Source organism: Carassius gibelio, chromosome A20 (assembly GCF_023724105.1).
Source record: "Carassius gibelio isolate Cgi1373 ecotype wild population from Czech Republic chromosome A20, carGib1.2-hapl.c, whole genome shotgun sequence".
Taxonomy (NCBI): Eukaryota; Metazoa; Chordata; class Actinopteri; order Cypriniformes; family Cyprinidae; genus Carassius; species Carassius gibelio.
The window spans coordinates 11,888,483-11,910,088 of record NC_068390.1 but is presented as its reverse complement, the minus strand read 5'-3'; the positions used below and the strand labels follow the sequence as shown (position 1 = coordinate 11,910,088).

At 36.3% G+C, this 21,606-nt stretch overlaps 1 protein-coding gene across 8 annotated transcripts in view; it reads left to right on the top strand.

The window, feature by feature from the left end:
* The first annotated feature begins 1,824 nt into the window (after positions 1-1,824).
* si:ch211-191a24.3 (tensin-3) overlaps positions 1,825-21,606 on the top strand; it is a 41,912-nt gene continuing 22,130 nt past the window's right edge. For 3 of the 8 annotated variants that reach the window (XM_052535073.1, XM_052535066.1, XM_052535071.1), the window contains exons 1-12: positions 2,072-2,239; positions 4,475-4,650; positions 4,750-4,800; positions 6,831-6,953; positions 7,057-7,121; positions 7,539-7,622; positions 8,966-9,075; positions 9,589-9,649; positions 9,763-9,838; positions 9,947-10,076; positions 10,701-10,778; positions 10,904-11,002. In XM_052535073.1, coding sequence (XP_052391033.1) covers positions 4,501-4,650; positions 4,750-4,800; positions 6,831-6,953; positions 7,057-7,121; positions 7,539-7,622; positions 8,966-9,075; positions 9,589-9,649; positions 9,763-9,838; positions 9,947-10,076; positions 10,701-10,778; positions 10,904-11,002 — 1,027 coding nt within the window. In that variant the 5' untranslated portion in view covers positions 2,072-2,239; positions 4,475-4,500. Of the gene's footprint in view, positions 2,045-2,071; positions 2,240-2,311; positions 2,599-2,993; positions 3,132-4,474; positions 4,651-4,749; positions 4,801-6,830; positions 6,954-7,056; positions 7,122-7,538; positions 7,623-8,965; positions 9,076-9,588; positions 9,650-9,762; positions 9,839-9,946; positions 10,077-10,700; positions 10,779-10,903; positions 11,003-21,606 lie in introns of those variants that run through there. The other 5 variants (XM_052535068.1, XM_052535067.1, XM_052535069.1 and 2 more) reach the window with 5 other exon arrangements.

Genomic DNA, 21,606 nt, shown 5'->3' with positions numbered 1-21,606 from the left:
TCACTTGGTACACTTGGGCATTTTGCTCTACAGTGTAAATCACACACACTCACAAATGTTCTGTTGTAGTTACTTACTCAGGGTATTTCTGGGTACTGAAAAGCCCTAAATTTCCCTTGCACACATTCAGGCCTTAAACGTTTTATAATGGGTTTATGGCATTAAATGTTGCATGCACTGCATCTTTGTTCCGTCTTATTTTCCATTTCAAACATCTAAACAATTTACTTGAGATGCAAATTAAGATATGAGTGTTTTTTAAAAGAGTAAGAGAGTTTATTAAAACATCTGTAAATGAAAACTTGCTTCCCCTTTTAATTCAGTTGATCTCTCTGAGCCCACTGGCAGATGTTTGTCTTTCCCCAGTGATCATACATTCATTTCATTTTGATGAATTTCCCAGTAAACAGGACGTCTTATCAAAACAAGACAATAAATACTGAGGAGCACCACTTTTTGTGCAGTGTGATCAGAAGGTACGGTAAAGGCAAATATTCTAGTTAAGCAGTTGATTTTGTCAAATTAAAGTAATGGAGATACTGCTAATGTGACTCAATATGTTCTCCTTAGACAATTATATTTAGAGAACATATTAATGTGCTGTGTTCCCCTTTATTGTATTCCTTAGATTTTCTTTGATATTTCAAAGTCTTAAATTTACCTTCATGAACTTGTAGAAACCATGATATTACAAACATACTGTACATTTTTGAAAAATGAAAGGGGTCATCGGATGCCCTTTTCCCACAAGTTGCTATGATTCTTTGGGGTCTTAATGAAAAGTCTGTAACATTTGGGTTAAAATTTCTCAGTGGTAGTGTAAAACAACACCATTTTCCCCTGTCAAAAACAGCTCTTTTCAGAGCATGCTGTTTTGTAGCCATTTTAGTAGAAACATTTTTTTATTATTAATTTTATTATTAAACGGTGGTTGTAGAAACACTGTCAACACACATTTCCATTTAAACAACTTGTAAAAGTGCATGTAGCATCCAAAGACCCCTTCAACATAATTCAGATTCTGCGATTACAGTATGTATATGTGCAATTTACATTATAGATCAAAACATGAAAGTTTTGTTAATTTATATTTACCAAAGACCTTATTTTACTCATAAATTGAAATATCCCATTATATATATATATATATATATATATATATATATATATATATATATATATATATATATATATATATATATATAAAACCTTTCTGTATGGAACCCATGTTCAGTTAGTCTTTTGGTTTTCGACATCATTGTTTTGAATATTTAGTTATGCAGAAAATTTAGATTACACAAGATAGTTCAGACAATAACACAAATTTAGATTTTTGATTTTAATTCTTTTTGGTCCAAAAATGGTCAATTAAATGATATGATTACCAGCAGTCTTTAAAATATCTCCTTTGGCATTCTGCAAAAGAAAGTAAGTCATACAGGTTTGAAATAACATGAGAGCGAGTAAATAATGTAAAAAATATATACATGGATGAACCTGTTCTGTTTTTCTATTACTGATTGTCCAGTAGGGGGCAGCAGACACACATGCACGTTTGGCCCCTCAGTGTGACCTCACATTTACTATGATGTATGACCTTAAATAACCTTATTGCTGAATGTGACTTGCATTGCTCAAGCAAACCTATTATGTAATCTTTTTCTAGAAATTATTAAAAAGGAACGAACCATACATTTATGTTTCATATTCCATGTTTGGTGAAGCTTCAGCTTCCACACTCCTTCAGAGTTGTTTTTCAGTTTGTGATTGACATTCATGATCTCGGAAGTCTGGAGACAGCAGGAGTCTGGTAATATTTAACCATTATGACCCAGTTACAGGATGGAAAAAAACCTACGTGAGCTCACATAGTTTCATTAATTATTTAGAAATCATTGGATTGCTGTGATAATTGGGTGTTTTTAATGATATACAATCTGTTCAATATCAGGTCTGGCCTTTCCAATACACAAAGAAAAAATTCAGAGTTAACTGCATCATATGTCCATTGTGTGTCTCAGGGCTTTTTCTTTGAAATAGGGAGGTGTGTTACCCTACTGTTTCTTTATTCATGCTTACCACACAACAAATACTGACAACGGATGAACACGCACATACACCACAACGGCCAAAGTACATGTGAGCTCAGACAAAGCACCTTCGGCTGCATTTATTTACCCTTTTTGTGTTTGCAGGCATTTAGAAGAGTATTGAGAGGAGATTTCAACCGGACAGAAGGGTGAGTTCTTTCAGCTGTTTCTACATGTGTTTGGTGAAGACTGTCCGTAACTTGAGTTTTTGTGTCTTTTTGTTTTTATGGATCTAACTGGAGGTTGAAGGTTAAACACAGGTTAAGGATTAAACATACTGTAGATAAGTGAGCAGACGCACATAAACTGACGCATGGAGCACATGGTGTAGGTGTGCAATGCTGAAAGTGAAGGAAATCTGATCTGGTGTGAACAGGGAACACGGTGAGGAGATCAACTGTGCTTAGCCACAGCTCTATACGAAATATAAGGTTATCTTATATTTATTTTGAAATACACGGAGAATAAAGCTTTGCTTGAAGTGGAGAATTGGTGTGTTCGGAAGCAGGTATTTATATTGAGTTGTTAATAGGAATGAGAAGCAAAGTCCTCTCTGTCTCTTTCTGTGTTGTTGTTAGGTGTGTCCACTTTGTGTCAGGTCAGCTCACAAGAGAAACACTCTGAGTTGGTAATTTTGCGTCTCACTTCTGTTCAGTGGGTCTGTTTTGTCTTTCCACTCTCATATGACAAGGGTCAGAGTGACCCTTACGCTGTCATGTGTTTATATATTAGAAGCTGTGTGATCTTGTGTTTGTGGGTCAGAAATGAATAGAGGACTGAGGCAAAAATGGAACTGTGTGTGTAAATATATATATATATAGAGAGAGAGAGAGAGAGAGAGAATTTTTGCAATGTAGTAGTATTGCGAAGAGTTTTTATCTTCTTAAAGCAAAAGAGATACTGATTGAAAATAATAGAGGAAGCATCCTTGGTGTGAAAGAGAATGTATCGGAGCAAAAGCAGATTTAGATCTTGTGACTCCTTGATGAAGGAACTGTGGCTGCTTCCTTGTGGATTTTTAAATGCTGCTATTAATGTTTGGTGAGACATTGCTTATGGGCTTTTCTGAAGTCAACAAGTCACTTTGTAAAGTATCTACTTTTTTATGTTTTACTTTTCAAATGTCCTTTATGTACTCTACCATTCAAAAGTCAAGATTTATTAAGAAAACAAAAAAAGGAATGAAGACCTTTTTCAGCAAGGATGCATAAAATGATTTAAAAAGTTGACGGACATTCAGATAACATGTTCGAAGATGTTCAAAATATTCTGTTTCTTTTAATAAAAGAATAATGAAAAGGAAATATTAAGTAGCACAACTGTTTTCTACATCGATGATAATAAGAAATGGTTCTTGAGCATCAAAACAGCATATTTGTGAAGGATCATGTGAGACTGAAGAGTGGAGTATGATGCTGAAAATTCAGTTTTGCATTCACAGGAGTAAATTTCATTTTTAAATAAATTTAAATAGAAAACAGATATTTTAAATTGCATTAATATTTCTCAATAATTCAGTATTTTTTTTATTTGAATTCATCCATTGTGAGCATAAGACATTTTTTTTCTCAAAAACTTTTAAATGGTAGTTTATAGATTTTATTTGTTTTACCCTTTAAACATCATAATATAACTCTTAAATAATAGCAGTAACATTTTCAAAACTATGACCTAATAATCAGAAGTTTTTGAACATGATTTACACTGTCACTTTGTTGTGGTTTGTTTGAGATCTAATGTCACATGATGTGTGAAGAAAAATCAGTTTAACTATGACTTTTCATTTCCAGTCAAGCTGTAATTTTGCCAAATTATGCAAAAAACAAAAAAACAAAAAAGAGTGCATAGAAATCTAGCTATGCAATTAGGCTTAGCAAAAGTAGTTGAACATTTTATTACAGAAGTTATGAAAATACAATTTCCACCATCAGCATTTTCACTACAGAACACTACACACACAAGGCTTTCATAAAGTGACAGAAGTGTCAGATTTCTCTCATAATGCATCTATGTTCACTGCATGCATGTGCTATAATAATTTACATCCATTAAAACAAAAAAAGTGAGTGTAAAAAGTGTGTATTAAGAGTATGTGAGACTAATGAATGTGTTAAAGAACCCACAGATTATTTCATATATTAAAGTTACATCTTATCTTGAAGATTTCTATGCCATTTAAATGATGCAAGCAGTTCTGCATGTCTGATTGTAAGTGTCCAAAGCCTTGACAAAGTCCTACTGTTACTGTCTGTTGGCTGAAATTTCAACCAGTGCAGATCCTTCATGGATTCTTTCAGCTTTGAGCATCCCTACATGCCAAAACAATTGCTTTTCAAAGAGTCCTGCATATTATTCAACTGAAGCCAGTCTCGTCCTCTCTGCAGGTCTCCTCTCATGAGGGAACACTGCGATGGCGGAGGGATCGGAATTTGACCTGGACTACATTACAGAGCGTATCATTGGCCTCACCTTCCTCCAGTCCTGCACAGAGCAGACGTACCAGCACAACCTGCACAGCATCACGCAGATGCTGCGGTCCAAACATGCTGATCGATACATGGTGAGCAGACCAGAAAAACAACCGAATCAGGTGTCATTGTGTGTCTGTTGACCTGGCTGACTGTTACATGGACCAAAACCTTTACTTTCATGCATGCAGGTCATTAACTTAACCGAACGCAGTGATGATCTCAGCAGGATGAATCACAGGGTAAAGATAAACTCTTGACTATTACAGATGTCTGATAGTATTCATACTTCCATACTAAAGTTTGGGGTCGGTAACATTTTTTATATATTCACCAAGGCTACATTCATTTGATCCAAAATAAAATAAAAATAGGAATTTTGTGAGATATGAATATTAAAATATGAAATAATTGTATGAAATATTATTGGAATAATATAATATATTTTAAAATGTAATTTATGATGGCAAGGCTGGGTCATCGGCAGTCATTACTCCAGTCTTCAGTGTCACATTATCCTTCAGAAATAATTCGTATATGCTGATTTTCTGCTCAAGAAACATTACTTATTCTGATCAGTGTTTGAAACTGTCAAAATATTACCAGAATAAAGTCGAAATATTACGAGGATAAATCGAAATATTACGAGGAAAAGGTCAAAATGCTTCGAAAATAAAGTCGAAATTTTTCCAGAATATATTTGAAATACTTTGAGAATAAATTTGTAATACTATAGGAGAATAAAGTCGAAATGTTTTGAGAATTTAATAGTAGAAATTAAAGTTATCATATTTTGAGAGTATGCCTTTATTGCGGCGGTAAATGTCCCGGATTAAGAGCACCGGGAGAAGTTGCAGACCACTGAGATTGTTTGAATATTGTTCCATCTGAGTGCCCGCATCATCTTATTGGGATGAGGAAGAGTCAGTTTTAAGGACTCGCAGAAACAGCTTAATATCAAGAATATGATATTTATTAACAGACTGAACAGGAACAACTTTTTATCTTAACATCAGCTCACACACCCAATCGACATTCCTTGGGGGGGCGCTGTAGCTCTCTTATTTAGGTTAACCCTTTTTTTTAAATAAACTACAAATATATGTGGGATTATTAGCAGAACTCATACCATGTGTCATACTTGCGGGGACAGTATGCTTGCAAATAATATTTCATATCTTCCATTGCATTAGTTATTTGTAGTGCGCCAGCCACCCAATAAAAATAAGTGCTTTTGATAAACCTACTTTTAATGTCTCGGCTTTCAAAATCAGTTTTATATCTAAACACAAATTATGTATTTTACAATAATTTGTTTTTCAATCTTTTTAATGATCAGATCGCTATATTTATGTGAAACAATTAATTAAATTAAACTGTTTTATTCTCGTAATATTTCAACTCTATTCTCATAATATTACGACTTTATTCTTGAAACATTTCGACTTTATTCTCGTAATATTTTGACTTTATTCTCATAATATTTCGAATTTATTTTCATAATATTTTGACTTTATTTTCATAATATTTCGACTTTATTCTCATAATATTTAACTTTATTCTCATAATATTAGGACTTTATTCTTTAAACATTTCAACTTTATTCTCGTAATATTTTGTCTTTATTCTCATAATATTTCGAATGTATTTTCATAATATTTTGACTTTATTTTCATAATATTTAGACTATTTCGACTTTATTCTCAAACATTTATACTTTATTCTCATAATGTTTTGACTTTATTCTCATAATATTTTGACTTTATTCTCATAATGTTTTGACTTTATTCTCATAATATTTCCACTTTATTCTCATAATATTTTGACTTTATTCTCATAATATTACGACTTTATTCTCGAAACATTTATACTTTATTCACATAATATTTTGACTTTATTCTCATAATATTTTGACTTTATTCTCATAATTTTACGACTTTATTCTCGAAACATTTATACTTTATTCTCATAATATTTTGACTTTATTCTCATAATATTTCGACTTTATTCTCGAAACATTTATACTTTATTCTCATAATATTTCGACTTCATTCTCATAATATTTCGACTTCATTCTCATAATATTTCGACTTTATTCTCATAATATTATGACTTTATTCTCGAAACATTCATACTTTATTCTCATAATATTTAGACTTTATTCTCGTAATTTTTTCCACTCTATTCATCTTCAAAAAAGCTAAAAAGCTGTTGTACCCCAAACATTTGAATGTAAATTTATGTTTAACTGTTTCACATTTCTGACTGTTAGGTGGTGGATTTGGGATGGCCAGAGCAACATGCTCCGTCGCTCCATCTGCTGTGTTCGGTGTGTAAAAACATGGACAGCTGGCTTAGGGCATACTCTGAAAATGTGCTGCTGCTACACTGCAAAGTGAGATTTCAAGATATTTTAAGGTTATTTTAAGGCTCAAAGTCCATTATTTGTCTATGTGACTCTGCCACGGTTGCTTGACTTCTTCCTGTGTCTCTCCTAGGGCTGCAAAGACAGAGTGGGTGTGGTCATATCCTCTTACATCCAGCTAGCTAATGTTTCCACCAGGTACAACTCAACCATTTATATCCACTGTTAACAAGTCCAAACATCATTAAAAATACAATTGCCTTCTCAGAAAAGCTGCCTAAAGACATAGTTAATCCAAAAGTGAAATATTTGGTACTATTTACTCATGCCATTCTAAACCTGTATGTCTTTCTGTGTGATTACAATAAATGGTCACGAGAACATTAAAGCTTTGAAATAGATCCAAAAGCACCATAAAAAAAGTAGTCCTTTTGATTATGCACCATATTCCAAGTCCTCAGAATTCATATGTGTGAGGAACAGATTCAAATATCAGTTCATGAGCAATGTCCAAGTTTTGTTCAGTGATCCAGAGATTCTTAAGTAAAAAACTAACTGTAGGGGAATATTCAAAGAGATTTTATAGTTTTATACATTTGTTTGTCTGTCTTTCAGTGAGGAACAAGCATTAGATCTCTACTCCATGAAGAAGTTCTGCCGTGATAAAATGGTTAACCTTATGACTCCATCTCAGAAAAGGCAAGGCTCATTCGTTTATGCATTAACTTTCTTTTTCCCCTTCTTCCAGTTGCTTTTCACCTTGAAGCATACTCAGGTTACGCTGTGGACACACATAAGAGGAAATCCCCCTATACAGTCTGGATGTCCTGACATTATTCCCCACTTCCCTTTTCTCTGAATGATCTTCATTTTACACTTTGTTATTTAATTTTTAACATCATACTGAAAGACACTGCCTGTGAGTCCTCATGGACGTACAAACTGAGCAAGAGTTTTTACTTTTTCCCCTGCTGTTTAAGTACATTATCATTTTCCTCCCTTTATGTTCTCCCATCTCTATTGACTATAGAAACACTTTTCAGAAGATGAGTTATTGTAAAGTTTCAAAAACGGCAACATAAATATTCTGCTCTGATCTGTTGTTGGAAGAGCACAAAGAAGCTGATTTTGGCAAAAGTATAAAGAAGCTATTTATTCTCTTTGATAGTGAGGCACACCCAGAATAGCACTCAATCAATGGAGGAATGTCAAGGAATGTTTTTTATTTTTTGGGGTCATCTTTCAGAACCAGTAACACTTTTCTATGGAAGCCTGTTTCCACAACAGGCGTTTTCAGTTAATATCTTGTAATGCTGAATTTTTATCTTGCAATTCTTTTTCTTAGAATGTGATGTAAATTTTTCTTGTGATGTAAACATAGAATTGCGAGATTTAAACTTGATGTTACCTCGCAGTTGCTTAAGTTGTTTATTCACATTTCCGAGGAAAGAAAAGTCAAACTGTGAGAAGCTTGCAATTGTAATGAAAAGGAAAGAAAGAAAAAAAAAACAGATTTATGAAATGTAAACTTGGTGGATATAAGCTCTAAATTCGGAGGAAAAAAAGTCAGATTCAAATTGATGTTAACTCACAATTGTGAGTTAATAACTTGCAATTCTGTGAAGAAAAGTTGGAACTGTGAGAGGTAAACAACAAAAAAGTGCAAGAAAAAACTAAGACTTTATATCGCAATTATGAATTTTTCATGAGTTTATATTGAGCAGTTCTGAATTTTGAGAAAATTAGTCAGAATTTTTGATAAAAAGTAGCAATTACATTGATTTATTATTATTTATTTTTTGTAACCTTGTGGTGGAAATGTGCTTCCATACTTTTTACACCTTTGGCTTGTTTGTTTGGAAATACTCATGCATTTTTTCTTTCCCATAAATCCCCTTTTTTTAAATGCTGATAATTGCCAAATAAGACCAGGCTGGTGCATTTTTTGCTGTTTTATTATTGATTTCATCTGAAGTTGTGCTGGTGTCATCAGGCTTGATTTGTTGTCTTGTGTCAGTAAGAGTGGTTTTTGGATGATTCAGGTATGTGCAGGCGTTTGGCAGGCTCCTTACCCATCAGATCCACATAAACTCTTCCCCGCTCTTCATCCATTGCATTAATATCCATCCCGTTCCTGACTTTCACCCTACAGGTGAGGACAACACTCTTTCTCTTTTACATTAATAGAGAACAGATCTTTCTCTGAATTCTCCAAATTTTCTCCTATGAAAAATACATCTGTAATATCACTTAAAATATTAGCTCACCCAAAAATGAAAAGTCTGTCGTCTCACTCTCATTTCTTTCTTCTGTGGAACGCAAATGAAGGTATTTTAGAGAATGTTGGTAATCAAACTGTTCTGGTGATCATTGACTTCTATTGTATGAAAACAAAAAAGAGACTAAATATATTGTGTGTTTCACAGACGTAAATCAACGTGAGTAAAGGATTAATTAATTAATGCAGAATTAAATAATCCTTTACAATTAATCCAGAACGCGACAGCAAGGTTAATTTTTAATGAGCTGAAAAGAACGCACGTCACACCTCTGATTTCGATTGCTTCCATTGTACAAGTTAATAGTTGATGAACCATTACTGCGATCTGTTTTAAGATAACTATCGAAAAGGTAACTATTTTCATCTGGGTTTTTTTATTTTCAGTGTGTCAGCTGTTTATCAGAGTGTATCAAGATACACAGACAGTATACACATCAGGAGTGCAGTAAGACACCAGATATCATATAAATATAATATGAAAGCACTTTTTATGTCTCATCCTGTTTTCTCCATGTGATTATACAGTATTCCTAATTACTGCTTGTGTATAACTCTCAGGCAGGTTCCTGTAGGTCAGACAGACAGAGTGTGTTTTGTTCTGGAACCCCCACAGATGCTCAAAGGCGATTTCATGGTGAGATGTCTCTCTGTCCCTTACACACACACACACACACAAACACACACACACACACACACTAACACATGCAGACAGCACTAATCTTAAATTCTTCATTCTGTGCAGATTGCGTGTTATCATAAAAATGGTTCCACGAGGACTCATGAGACAGTGTTTCGTGTGCAGTTCCACACCAGCACTCTGTGTGGAGACAAACTTTCCTTGCAGAAAGAAGACCTTGATCATGCCAACATAGGTACACAAAGTTTTTTTGTTAAAATTGTTGCACTCGAAGTGGCCCAAAAGGTTTTGGAGGTTTTTCCATTTGCAAAATATTACAAAATATAACCAAATAATGTTTACTTTGTATGTAGCACAAAAATCTTTTCATATAAATCAATTGACTTAAACTGTAAATCTGGAAGACGCTTTATTGGAAAATGTTCATAGTTTGAACAGTGTGTGTGTGTGTGTGTGTGTGCATAATTTTGTATCCTTATTGTTTTTCTTTTATTGTAGAAATAATAAAAGTCTTTGTTATATGTGTTTTCTTTCTATAATGGAAAGAAACTGATTTCATACATCCTCTAAAAGCAGTTGTTTTCAGATGACATTTGATATTTTTATGTAATGTTGTGAAATTCATCCTTTTCGGGCCAACATACATTTTTACTTCTTTATTTTTAGAAACCTTACGCAATCAATCAAACTTTTGGATGGATAGAAGCAAAAACAGTCACATGGCTGTGGCGAATGTGCTTACAAGTCACAGAGTCATTGAACTTGTGTGTTTTGATGTTCCCATATTGCTTTGCAGCGTAGTTTTTTTTCTATACCTTTCATCCATTTCAGTCATCATTTGCTCTTGTCTCTATTCAAGACCCAAGATTCCCAGAGGACGGTGTGGTGGAGATGCTCTTTTCAGAAATTGCCAACAGAGGCCCGTCCCTTGCTTCAGGTATCCTCTAATTTCTCTTGAATGAAAGGTGTTTTATGGATCTTTGTGAATTTGCATGATTTAATATGGCTAATTTAGGTAGAAATTAATTTAGGAATAAATGAACACTGTTTATCCATTTCAAGATTGTGGTCACTGGAACAGTTCAGCAGTTGACATGGAAAATGACACTCTGAATTCACTACACACTCAATGGGACTTCACTGAAAATCTTGCAGCAGCTGGTAAGACTGGACTCAAGTTCTTCATAATGTCTAGAATAGTGGTCTTGAAAAGACTTATAATATAAATGTTATCTAATTCAACAAATATATTGAAATATGAAATGGTTATAAAGTTGTGTCATTGGCATTTTAATTGCTTTTTAGAGATTGAAACAGTAGAACAATTAAGAAGTAATGACATAACGTGTGCTAAATTGTTTAAATAAAATTTACTTAGACCATGCTGTTGGGCACTTTGGATCTCTCCACCGTTGTCGGTCCTCTACTAGCACTTCAGCTTCATCCTGGTGAGCTCGAGATTGTTGATAAAGGTTCAGCACTAGGTTTAGGGCTGGTATCGGCCACACCAGTGCATTTCCACCCGGGCGATGTGATGTCGTTGCATTCGTAGAATATGACCGGCTAGTCTAAGGTGGTGTTATGTGATTGTGACTTGAAGGCTGTTGGAATTTCTCTGCCACAAGACCCTGAGAATGCACTGGAGACATCGCTGGTGGAATCTGTTTTTCCTCTGGATTATGTTTGCTGTACTCTTCCACATTTTGCATTCAATAGATTGTGGTTGGGATGACAATGGAGGAGTATAGTCATAAAGACATTGAAGCTGACAAGCAGATGTGCAGTAGCCAATGAAAGACAAGCTTTCCTGGTCTGGATTTCGGTATTGGCATCACCACTGTGACAAACGATGCTCCCCAAGTAGGTAAATTTTTCCACTGCTTCCAGATGTTTTGCGTCTACAGTGATGTTGACTGGCTTGGTTGTATGTCCGGTCTTCATGAGCTTCAATTTTTACGGGCTAATACGCAGGGCGATCTTACTGGCTTTGTGGCTGTCTTTCAGTTGTGTTTTAAAGCTGAGTTTCATCTTCGGTGAACAGGGCCACGTCATCGGCAAAATCTAGATCTGTTAAACGATCTTGAACCATCCAAGGGATGCCTGCTCCATTGTATGCAGTTGCTTTCAAGGGTGATAAGAAAGATGATCGGTGAAAGGATGAACCCCTAGCGGACTCTCAACAGATCTAAAAAAAAGCACTTCTTACACAGCAAGAAGTGTTTAGATAAAGATTTACAAAGATGATTATGAAGGCTTTTGGGACACCATAGAGCAGGAGGATTGCCCACAGTGAGTCTCGATGAATACTGTCAAATGCCTTTTTGAAATCAATAACATTTATGTAAATTGCATGGCGATACTCAACACATTGCTCAATGATATTTGGTAGGGTAAAAATCTGCTTGCCAGCATGAGCAACCATTACAAAAGCCTGCTTGCTGTTCTCACAGACAGTGGGTTAGAGTAAATTACATAACATTGCAGAAAGTCTTTACCAGAACGGAGAGGAGTGTAATGCCTTGGCAATTTGTGCAGTTGGTGACATTGGCTTTCTTGGGGTGTCGAACAATGATGCTCTTTTTCCAATCCTCTCGGACTTTCCCCAGGCGAAGGGGCTGACCATTCACTTTCAGAAGTTTTGGGTTGGTCTCATCGAATCCAGCCGCCTTATTGTTCCAGAGCCCTTTGAGGGCCATCTTCGTCTCTTCCATCGAAAAGTTGCCCATATTGACATCTAGATCGATATGCCCCCCTTCTACAGTGAAATTGCCCATGGTGGTCGGTCAGGTTGGTTAAGGCTGTCTCGAAAGTGTTCCATCCATCCTTCATCCTGTTCTGCTGTGGTAAATAAAAGCATTCCATGTTTGTCTTTAAAATTGGGATGTTCAAACAATTCTGTGATCCTGTGAGCTCGTTGACAGTTCAGTGGAGCATTCTGGAGTCTCCACAGTCCTGGGTCCAGGACCTCTGCTCCCTTTCTTAAAAGCCATCCTCTCTTAACTCAAAATTTGATAGTTTGACTTGGTGGTTGAGGTCAGTGTATATATTGTGGCTGCGAGTGCTTGTTCATTCAAAGTATTAGCCTGATCATTCTCTGTTTTGCTCTTCATCTTTCATCAATCAATTGCCAGGTCTGGTCTTGGATCCATTGTTCTTTAATCTTTCCCCGTCTGCAGCCATTTTTTTCATCTGCACAGCTCTAGATGATGGTTTTCATTGTCTTCCAACTATCTTCAATGTTGTCAGTGAGGATCTCAAACCAATTTTGAAGGTCAAGCAAACTCTTCGGTAATATCTTGATTGTTAAATTTCTCTGTGGCACATGGATGCTTGACCACAACTTGCCTTTGGCTTTTGAGTTTGGGAACACTTATAAATAAAGCTTTAATAATAAAATAAACTCAAAACAGCGCGACAGCCCCTCACGGACGACTGCCACGCACAAACAAAAAGTGGTACTCTTACGTCCGTCTCTTCCATGGGACTCGAGACCACCATGGGAGCCACTCACCATTATCATGCAGATGTTCAGATGATGCAAAAGCACCAACAGTTCAAGTCCGTTTTGATCACTTTCCAGCTGTGCATTGAAATTACCAAGGACAATCTTGAGGTCATGATGAGGTATTTCATAAAGGTTTGTTTGTTTGTTTGTTTGTTTGTTGTAAAACTCATCCTTCTGTGTTGTCAGTCGGTGCTTAAACTTGAACAATCATATTTCGGATGTTGTTGGTCTAGAGGCGTGCAGTCATTTTTCAGGCATCAGACCCCATTTCTGGTTTGCTCTGTTGCAGTCATCTGGCAGGGAACCGATTCACTTGTCCGGTTAATAGTGGCCGAGGAGATATTCTTTATTCCTTTGACATTATAGATTTAATGGAGACAGGTGGCTAGGCCTATGCCCTAGATTAGAACCAGATATGGTGGAGAAATTTTATTTATAAAATATTTAAATAAATGTTGGTCCATTTTAGAAAATAACAATGGAAGAGTTCTGCTAATTGGCAGATTATAAATATTAATCAGTACAGATCTCAAAAGGACCAAATATTGTCCTATTTATATCATCACTAGTCAAGAATAAATGATTGTTGGGTATGGAAGCAAGAACCATGGACATGGGACTAGGCGATGATTCTGGATTCTTGCTGATCCCAAATCAGAGCATAACAATTGCTAATTTGTAATGTACCCTTGTCTAGCTGTGTGTGAAAATATTCTATGGTGTGGCTAAATGGTGCTGAATATTGGGATTATAACACCTAGTCCTATTATTCAAACTTTAAATCCAACATATAATTATACAGTAACATGTCTCTTTTTCTTTCTTCTTAATTGTAATTTCCCCAATAAATTACAGTTAGTTTTACTTTGCGTACACTTTGTTAACATACTACAACCACACTAAATCTGGCTTTGCATTCACTAACTGTTTCGGGACACATTTATATAGTACTTCACAGGCCTCTTGTGGGGCTTGGGTGTTGAAATCATGGGATTGTGGGTATTTATTTTTAGAAAGCAAACAAAAGCATGCACATGTAAGCAGTGTTTAGTTTAGGATGCAAAGAATAGTTTTCCGAGACATGAATGCTCGTAATTGCCAAGTCTGCTACAGGAAACACGCTTTACCTCTAATACCCTTGTTAAGTCTGGCCACTGTTTGCTGAGGTTAATTGGAACATATGAGACTGTGAGGGACTGTTCAGAATGCGTGGAAAACGTAATCTCCTACAATAATAGTAAAGTTCTTGTATTTGACCCTAATCTAATCTTGTTTGGCCTTAGGCCTCCGCACCATAATGAGCTCCAAACGAGATCTGCCAGTTACCATAGTATGGCCACAGTGCTTAGTGCTATTGGCGTGACTGTTTTCCTTGGGGGTTTGTAATTACTGAAAATGTTAAGGTAGCTGCACTAAATGAACTGTAGTAAGACAGAACTGCTCATACCACAAACTGTTTTGTCGAGGAGAGTGAGTCAGAATATCAAAGCAGAGGGATGGAGCTCAGACATATCAGACACAAATGACTCATGTGTTAAATGGTTTGAGTTGTCTTCTAGGTAGAGGTGAAACATATTTGCTGAATGATGGCAACCATAATAGTAACCATTAGCAAATGTTTCCAGTCTAATGAGATTATATTTAAAGCATTTTATATATATATATATAAATATATATATGTATATATTAGGGGTGTAACGGTTCACAAAATTCACGGTTCGGTTCGATACGATACACTGATGTCACGGTTCGGTTCGGTTCGGTTCGGTTCGATACGTTTTAGATACAGCAAAATGTAAAAACATCTCAACTTTTCAGAATGCCGCAAGCGCACCGCGGGTCATGTGACAAGAACCAACCAATCAGCTTCATCCTTTCCCGTAACAACGTTGAGAGCTCAGCCAAGATGAAGGAACAGCTGATCATAGTTGTATATGGATTGCAATTTTGAAATAAATTCAGTAGCAGAGCTACTGCAAGCGATTTTTAGAGCTGCAAATCCATTTATCCTTCGCTGAAATTTCCGCGTCTCATGGAGAGAGCACGTCATTGTTGCTTAGCAAAGACAGACGCCTCAGGAGAAAGACACGCTTAGCGTTTTCCATGCGTTTTTAGGCACGATATGTGAACGGCCCCTAAGGCGCTCGCTCACTCAGCACGCGCTGAAGGCTCGTTGTAAAATGTCTAATGCATTTAACAGACCAGAAATATAAGATCCTAAAATAACTAACAGGTCTGGTGTTTGGGTTGGATTCCCTGTAAGCTATAGTGTCTAAATGCTGCAGGGATAGTTTGCTGCGTGCATGTTTCTCCTTTTTTTCGTCTTTTCCCAGATAGTACTGACGCATATATCCCAGATATTCCCGCTGTTTTTTTTTTGTTTTTTTTTGTAATCCCGCTGGTGTACCCTGTCATGTTGCAGATGCGACATACCGTTGTTTTTTTATCCACCACTCTCTTGCCATCACCATTATAGCTTAAAGGGAATCCAAAGTGCACCCAAACAACAGACCTGTTGGTTATTAGAGGATCTTCTCATTTCTAGTCTGTTAAACGCATTGGCTATTTTGCAACGAGCCTTCAGCGCGTACTGAGTGAGCGAGCGCCTGCTGAGTAGCCTAACATAAACATATAAGATGGTGTTTTTTTCTTCTTCGGGAGTGTCAGGGGCGTTGCCTGTTACGTTGTTTGGGTTATTGGGCTACCTTGTTGAACGCATATCATTATATTTCTTTCTCTCTCTTTTTTTTTTTTTTCAAATATAATTAATTACTCCAACGAACCGTTCGGTATACATAATGCGTACCGCGTACCGAACCGAAAGCGTCGTACCGAACGGTTCAATACGAATACGCGTATCGTTACACCCCTAATATATATATATAATAATTGAATACATCTTCATTGAGATTTAACAGTAACAGGGTTGACTGTTGTACACTTCAGTTTGATTTTTACAAGCCTGGTGCCTAAGAATTTAAACTATAGTGTAATTTCAATTATGAAATCTTTATAGATATCCACATTTCAGTCATCAGATGTTTACTATATTAACTCATACTAACAGTGTGGACATTTAAAACTGTATTGCAAAACATAATTGTCTTAAAGGGGACATCAGATGCCCATTTTCCTCAAGATGGTATGATTTTTAAGGTCTTTGTGAAATGTCTGTTACATACTTTGGTTAAAACTCCTCAGTAGATGTGTAAAACTTGTCAAAAACAGTTCTGTTCACAGCGACCCGTTTTGGTGCGTGTCACTTTAAATGCCCTCTCCTCTATGGGGTCTTGACACGAGACACATGAATATATTGATATATGGCTAGGAGGTATGTGGACTACAATTTCAAATAGCTAGCTATCTATATAGAAACCAGCTGTAAACTGAAACAGTTTTTGACTCAGTCCACAATGAACTGGCTGAATGTGTTCTTTTCAGCTTTTCTACGATGGCAGAATTGCCAGAACCCTAACTAAATGCTAGAAAAGTTACAAAAGTAAAAGGATGGGTTTTATTGACAATTTAATTTGATGCAGTTATAACAAAGTTTTAGTTACTTTGGTAATAATTTGTTACTTGAAAAGAGGACGATTTTATGATAACAGGGTTAACACAATTTATGTGATCTTATATTTCACTATGAATCATTTGTCACAACAGTGCCCATGATATTTATTTCTGAAGTAGGTAGATTTGCCAATGATGTAAACATAATTTTATCAGTGATGCAGAAAATTTATTTTGGCTTTAAAAAAATTGGTATGTAAAAATCCATCTTTTTTTCCTACTTTTTAAAAGTTTGGGATCTTTAAGATATATTAATGATTTTGAAAAAAAAACATCTAATATCTAATTCTCACCAAGGCTGCATTCATTTGAACAGTTAAAAAAGTTTGTGAAATGTTATTCTAAAGTATTCTTTGATTAATAAAAAGTTAAAACTATTTATTTGAAATCCTTTGTAACACTTAAACATTGTCTTTTCTTTTGATCAATTTAAGAAAATCTTTTAATCTGACCCCAAACATTTGAATTGTATCGATGCAGTAACAAAATTCAGGATGGCTCAATTTACCCACTGGCACATCTTAATCCACCTTCCCCTATATGCACAAAACTGAATTATGCTGAAGTAAATCGCTTCAATGAGTGTTCAATGAGTGTTTAACTCCATGGAAATTAACTTTGTTCTCCTTGTCTAGTTAAAATTCAGTGATCAGGGAACAAATAAGTTGCACTTGCTATGTTTACCCCTCACTTCTGCACATAGTTCAGTGTTTCATATGCTAAATGGGCTACGCACAAGAAGCAGAAATTCCAGGGCCATATATTTAAAGATTGGGAGTTTCTGTGCACAACTGTAAAAAAAAAAATCAATCCCAACAGTGTGTGTGTGTGTGTTTCATATGGGACTGAGGCTTGATGCACATCTGGTTGTGTGACTCTGTGTCAAGCAGCCGTGTAATTTAGAGACACCTCATAGTTGGAGCACAAACACCCTTTACAAATTACATTACTTAAACTCAAATATAGAATTACACATGCTCACAAACACACACTTGAATGTCTGTAATTGTTTCCAGTCGTAGCGACAAGCAGTCTGAAGGGAATTGTGCTGCCAGCCGACCAGAAGTTGCATGCTCTCTCTCTCTCTCTCTTGTTATCTTTCTTTTCCCTTTCTTTCAATCTCTCTTTCATCATTGTGTGTTTCTTTTTGCCTGGTATTCTTGTTGTTTACTATACCAGTACCTTCCTTATCTCTCTCTGCCTCCTTTTCTTTTGCTCTCGGTTTCTCCACCCATACATAACTCCGCCTTTGTGTTTACATTCCCCACTCCATATTTGGTGGGCTCAAGGACCTCCAAGCATCCGTTCGCGCTCTACAACAAGCATATGTGTGTGTGTGTGTGTGTACAGCTGTATTTCAAGGAGCATTGGCTGGCTCGAGTGGAATAATGCTTCCTAAGCCAGGATTTTCCCGTACACCCAGGAGGGGCACCTGAAAGGGGTTACCTGTGTGTAGAGGTGGAGAAAGAGAGCGAGAGACAGGGAGAGCGAGCAGTACTGTGAGAGGAAAAGGAGAAGGTGAAAACAGGGGAAAGGGAGGAAAGAGATTGACTGAGAGAAAGGAAAGAAAAGGAAGAAAGGGAATGAAAAAGAGAAGCAGGGGAGCTTTTATCACCTTGTGGGAATGAATGCAAGCTGCCTGTCTGTTTAAAACTGCATGAGGAGAGAAGGACTGAAAGAGAGAGCAGGACAAAATGGGCACAGACGTCTGCTGGATAAACACGGTCAGGACTGATTGCCTCTCTCTTTCCTCCCTTTTTTTTAACCTCTTTCTTTATTCATTCATGAAATGTTTTTCTCTTTTTTTGTACTGTTGAGACTCTTTCTCACTTGTGACTTTGTAAGATGTTTTTTGTCATAGTTTCCATGGTCAGAGTCATCTGTTGTCCTCTCAGATACCTTTTGGGGTCTGGTTTGAGAGGATGTTTCTGGAAAGCATTAGGTTTGTGATGCTACGTGCATGTTTGAAGCGGTGCAGGGTCGTGGCATCTGCTTTCAGCAGCAACACGCTTGATTTATTTTGGGAGTTATTGAAGGCTCTTGTGATTTAACAAATTAATTTATCAGGAAAAGTTGCTGCATGAATCACTTTTGAAGTACTCATTTATATTGCTAGTTGCAAAGTCAAATTAAAAGTCAAAGTCAAGTTTGTTGCCATTTTTCTCAATTCTGAGCGATGCATTAAAGTAGTTGGTTTTGATCAAGTGGTCTATTCAATATTTATTTTAGGTTATTAACATTTGTAAAAAATAAAATGCCTGTTGAATCTCGGTTGTTGGGTGTGTGTATGTATGCCTGTGTGAGTGAGTGTGTGTGAGAAAGAGTTGCCAGCTGTGGCGTTTTATCATGCATGCCTGGTATTTGGATTTCAGCCTCTTGAGACTAGAGAAGCGTTACTGGTTTAGTTAAAAAGGTCTGTGTTTTTCACCAGTTGACATACTAACCAGTTGTTAACCAATGCTATTGTGATTGGTCCCACTTTTCATCACAAAAACTGTAATACAATATACTCACTCTGTTCATTTTGTATTGCACACCGTTTGTTGTGTGGTGTGGTTAAGTTTTAGGGTGGGTTAAGAGGGAAACAATGTAATCGCAGAAATTAATTAAAGGATATAATTACATTCAGGTGGTTTTAAATATGAATACAAAAGCGTGTATGTTCACAAATAAGTGCACTGTACCAAATGATTAATGATAAATGTAGTAGTATGGAAGTTAAGACACTTAAAATAAAGTGGGTCCATGTGATTTGATTATTTCTAGTTAACAAAACACCACTGAGAATTTTACGTAACATATATCTTGTCTATTGAGTGCTGCAGTGATTACGTATTTTCACCTTGGATTTCTTGACAATAACCCAGTAGGATTTTTTTCCATTGGCTTTTTAATTATTGTAGGAAACATTTTGGGTTTTGGCTTACAAAAACACATCATCCCAGCTGCACTCTATTGTCAGAATTGATCATGGAGTGTGGCGTGATGTTAAATATCAGTGTTTGTGTGTGTTTGTACAGCCTGCTTCTGTGATGCTGCCTTCTGGCTTCATGTTGAACAGTAGATAGGTGTTATCAGTCATGATCATTGCTGCGAGACTCTGAGTGTGTCATGACACATGACACTATCTGCTGCGATCGGTGTTCAACTGCCAGAGGCTGACTGATGTGTCTTTGCTAGAACACACACCACGGCCACACAAAGACATATCTAGGTCTTTGTACCTGTGTATTTGTGTGATGACTAAGGTGTCTGCAACTCGTTAGAGACGTGTTAACATTTCCACTAGACCCCAGACAATGACACAGAGGACTGAATGTAGGAGGAGTGGGTGAAGATAAGGGGCCACAGGTGTGACTTTGTTTTCAACAACTATACATGTCACCTTGGTAACTTTTTACAATTTCAAATTGTTATAAATATAAAAAAATTTTAGTAATTTAAACAAACATGTTTAATCTTTCAAATATCAGAGATCATGGATGCCAAATATGACTCTGAAAATCTCTTCAATCTGCCTTTTGTTTTGCATGATTCTTCATCCACACCAATAGGTGTCAGTATAGTCCTATAGGCTAGAGAAAGATACACAGTCAAGTTCGTGTCTACGAGTTTAACTCTGATGAATGTCAGTGCATTGCCAATTGCGGGGGAAATGGCATTTTCTTTGAGTTAGGGATATGTCAGTGAGAAAACATGGAAGACACAGTCAATAGGGCTTGGGCGTCGTGACGTCATTACTTGGCGACGCAATGTTGATGGCCTCCTTTACTGTTACTCAGACAACTGCGCAGTGTTTAGACATACTCCCCCTCATGTGTCTTAATTTGATTAATTAAAAATCTATTTCAACCATGGTAAACCGTTGCTGTATTGTGGTGTTTAATAGCGCAACACATAATCGCCTTAGGGAAAATAAAATGAGAATGGATTAACTTTTCACCGCTTTCCTGCTTGGAGGCGTGTCCATAGCGACCATAACATCTTAATATTAATTTATATAGCTTAAGTCAACGTTGAAAATAAGGGAAATTTCTTGGGTTACTCATCCAAAATAAGGGAAATTTCTACATTCATCTTTTTGTTGCTATCCCTCTGCTGAGACTCCAATGACTTGTAGCTTCGGAACTATTCTGAAGTGTACGCGCACAAAACAAACAAGGTAGCCGAAGATATCTGTAATGCAAAAGTACGGCAGCAAGTCGTCGTCGGTACTCCACTCTTTGTTGGGAATTTCATATGGATCCAAACCGTTAATAGTGCCGATTTTGTCCACATACCGGTCCCTGGCATTCTTATTTAGCGTATCCCTATAAATCCCACAACCTTTTCGTGATTTTAACATCTTTTTTCTTTCTCCCAACTCTGCTTCTTCTCATTCAACTTGCTGTATGTTTACATTCGCGAGGCCATCAACATGGCCGCCACGTCCCAGAATGCAAAGCGGCACCCAAGCCCTATTCAGCATCTGTATTGAATGATTGAATAATAATAATAAAAAAAGCATTATACAATAGTAGATCAATGTGACAGTTCTGTAAATTTACAATATTTAAAGCAGACCTGATTCATATTCTTTATTCATGATTTTGTAAAACAAAAACTAAAAAACGTTGTTATATATTCTTTTTTCATTTTACTCATTTCAAAGTTGACTGCTCCATAAGCCATCTTAAATGAGTTCCAAATC